General features: G+C 43.2%; 1 protein-coding gene across 1 annotated transcript; it reads left to right on the top strand.

The window, feature by feature from the left end:
* The first annotated feature begins 254 nt into the window (after positions 1-254).
* Positions 255-1,672, top strand: LOC144120219 (uncharacterized). Its single transcript, XM_077652626.1, has 2 exons — positions 255-411; positions 1,320-1,672. Exons 1-2 carry the CDS (start codon positions 255-257, stop codon positions 1,670-1,672), a joined length of 510 nt encoding a protein of 169 aa, XP_077508752.1.
* The last annotated feature ends 737 nt before the right edge of the window (positions 1,673-2,409 follow it).

Below are 2,409 nucleotides of genomic sequence, written 5' to 3'. Positions count from 1 at the left end.
AAGAATTTGGTGGATCCAATAGGGTTGACCGGGTCAAAACACCCGAAAATCGCGGAGCGCATGTAACACGCGTCCGCTCGCCTCGGCTGCTCTGTTCAAGCGCGTAAGTATCGCAGCGGCGCCTAGCGTCGAGGTTCGCAGTTATCGTGCAAGTTTCCGGTTCCTGTTTTTGGCCCGCGGGTTCCCGCGCGTTCGCAATGGCCATGTCGTCTGCTGTTTTGATCATGATGCTCACTCTCCATCAGCTTTATTTCATGACCCTTTTGATGTCATGGATAAGCTTTCATAATATGCTTCTCTCTGCCGCGGTGATTCATTACCGGGCTCGTTGTCAACGTATACGGAGTATATCAAACAGCCGAACACCGCTCACCGCCGGTTGGTCCGTCCACGAAGTCGCCGTCATGTATGGTTAGTATCTATTCTTCTACGCCTGTCCTCGCTAATCCTGGAGTGCAGAAACTAATATAGCGGATGATGTGGCATTCCTAAAGTCGCTAGCTACATATCTCGAATACAGTAGACTGCATGAGTTTTAACGGTGGAGTGTGAGACGAAAAATGGAGTGTGGAAGTGCCGCCTTTTCCAAAACTAACCGATCAACGGGTTTTGCATGTTAGCCGAGTAGCATGACACTTATGGCAGACCTTAAGCTCTGATTCTGTGTAAGGTCAGGAGAACCCCTGTACTCACCTTTCGGGACTTTTCACTCAGTAGGAGTGCCGTAAGGGGGCTGAAAAGTAGCCCCGTTGCTCGGTTGCTTTTACAAAGGGGGTACAGCTCGTTACCAAACATGCACTGCGCTGTTACGGGAATACGTTCTCCTGTGTTTGGTGTAGTGCTGAACAGCATGGCGACGCGGCTGCGAATGATCGCATTACGTAATATTAAACATCGTTACTTTATAACGCTTCATCAATCGCGAGGTTTTCATAAATTGCCTCTTGGTTTTCATAGGGTAGCAGGATGCAAGCACATGTGGTAAAACTAATTATATAACGTAGCAGGATTTTGGTAAGTGCTGCATAAGTTCATTAACCTCATAACGATGGAGTAACCTAAAGAAATATGCAATCCTGTATTTTCAATGATTAATTTTAATAGCTGCACTAAAAGCCAGCAGCAAGTGAATTGGAAATACTCAAAATCAAGCAACAGAGTTCATGCTTTCCAATACCTTATGTAGCACCATGGCATCTTTTGTGACACTCGTTTTTAGGACTGTGATATCCACGCACTAGCCTGCAGTTTGTGCATATTCATAAAAAGGTAGTGAAAAAAAAGTGCGTGTCAAATTGATAACACCAGGTATCTTGCAGGACTGGAATCCCTGGAACCACCACCAAAGCGGCGCATGTGGATGAAGAACAGAAGTAGTGATTGGTGGGACAATATTGTTTGCTCGAACTTTGACGATGGTGAATGGAAAGAAAACTTCAGAATGTCACGGGCAAATTTCTGTGAATTGGTTGCTGCCCTTGCTCCATTTATGTCACCAGAATGTAATTACGTTCGAGAGCCAGTGCCAGTTGACAAAAGAATTGCAATTGCACTGTACAAACTGGCTAGCTGTTGTGAGTACCGAGCAGTTGCAAATCAGTTCGGAATTCACAAAAGCACTGTGCAGAAATTTTTGTACCTTTTCTGCAGTACTGTAAAAAGGCACCTTTGAAACAAATTTATCTACCTGCCATCAACTGAAGAGGCCACATTGATTGGCAGGAGGTTCTCTGAGAAGTGCCACATCCCACATATATATGGTGCCATTGATGGCACTCATATTCCTATCACTGCACCAAGAAAAGGGTACAGAGACTTTATTAATCGCAAAATGTGGGCATCCTACAACATGCAGGCAGTCGTGGACGACCGTGGACTGTGAGTATATTTGTTTATTCGTTATTGGAACTAAGCTTTGCTGTTTGTATGCAACAGCAACAACTGAAACTTATGGAAAACAGTAATGAAGCATGCTGATGAAGTGTTTCACACTAAGTACTCTGAAATTCGAAGCTAGATAATTATTTTGTTGTGCTTGTGTGCAAGGACAGGCATGCCGAATTTTCAAACTTTACATTCTTGTGTGCTAGGACCTCTCCCAAGATATGCTTATCATGATTGACTAACATGGCATCCATTTGTTGGTACTGTAGTGCATGTATCTTGTTCTATTTAAACTGTGGGACATCCATAAGTAATCTATTTGCCTTTAAAATCTCACTGCAGACTTTTTGCACACTTCCCACTGAGCAATCTAGTGGTGTTGTACAGTTTGCTTGTGAACTATTTCTTTTAAACCTGTACTAAATTTTTGGCACCTAAATAAAAACAAGCTATATGAATGCAACACATGGATAATTTGCAATTAGGATCATAGCTATAGCAAAAAAATACATAAAGATGGCAGAA

Source organism: Amblyomma americanum, chromosome 2, assembly GCF_052857255.1.
Source record: "Amblyomma americanum isolate KBUSLIRL-KWMA chromosome 2, ASM5285725v1, whole genome shotgun sequence".
Classification (NCBI taxonomy): domain Eukaryota; kingdom Metazoa; phylum Arthropoda; class Arachnida; order Ixodida; family Ixodidae; genus Amblyomma; species Amblyomma americanum.
This window is presented reverse-complemented; position numbering and strand designations above follow the sequence as displayed.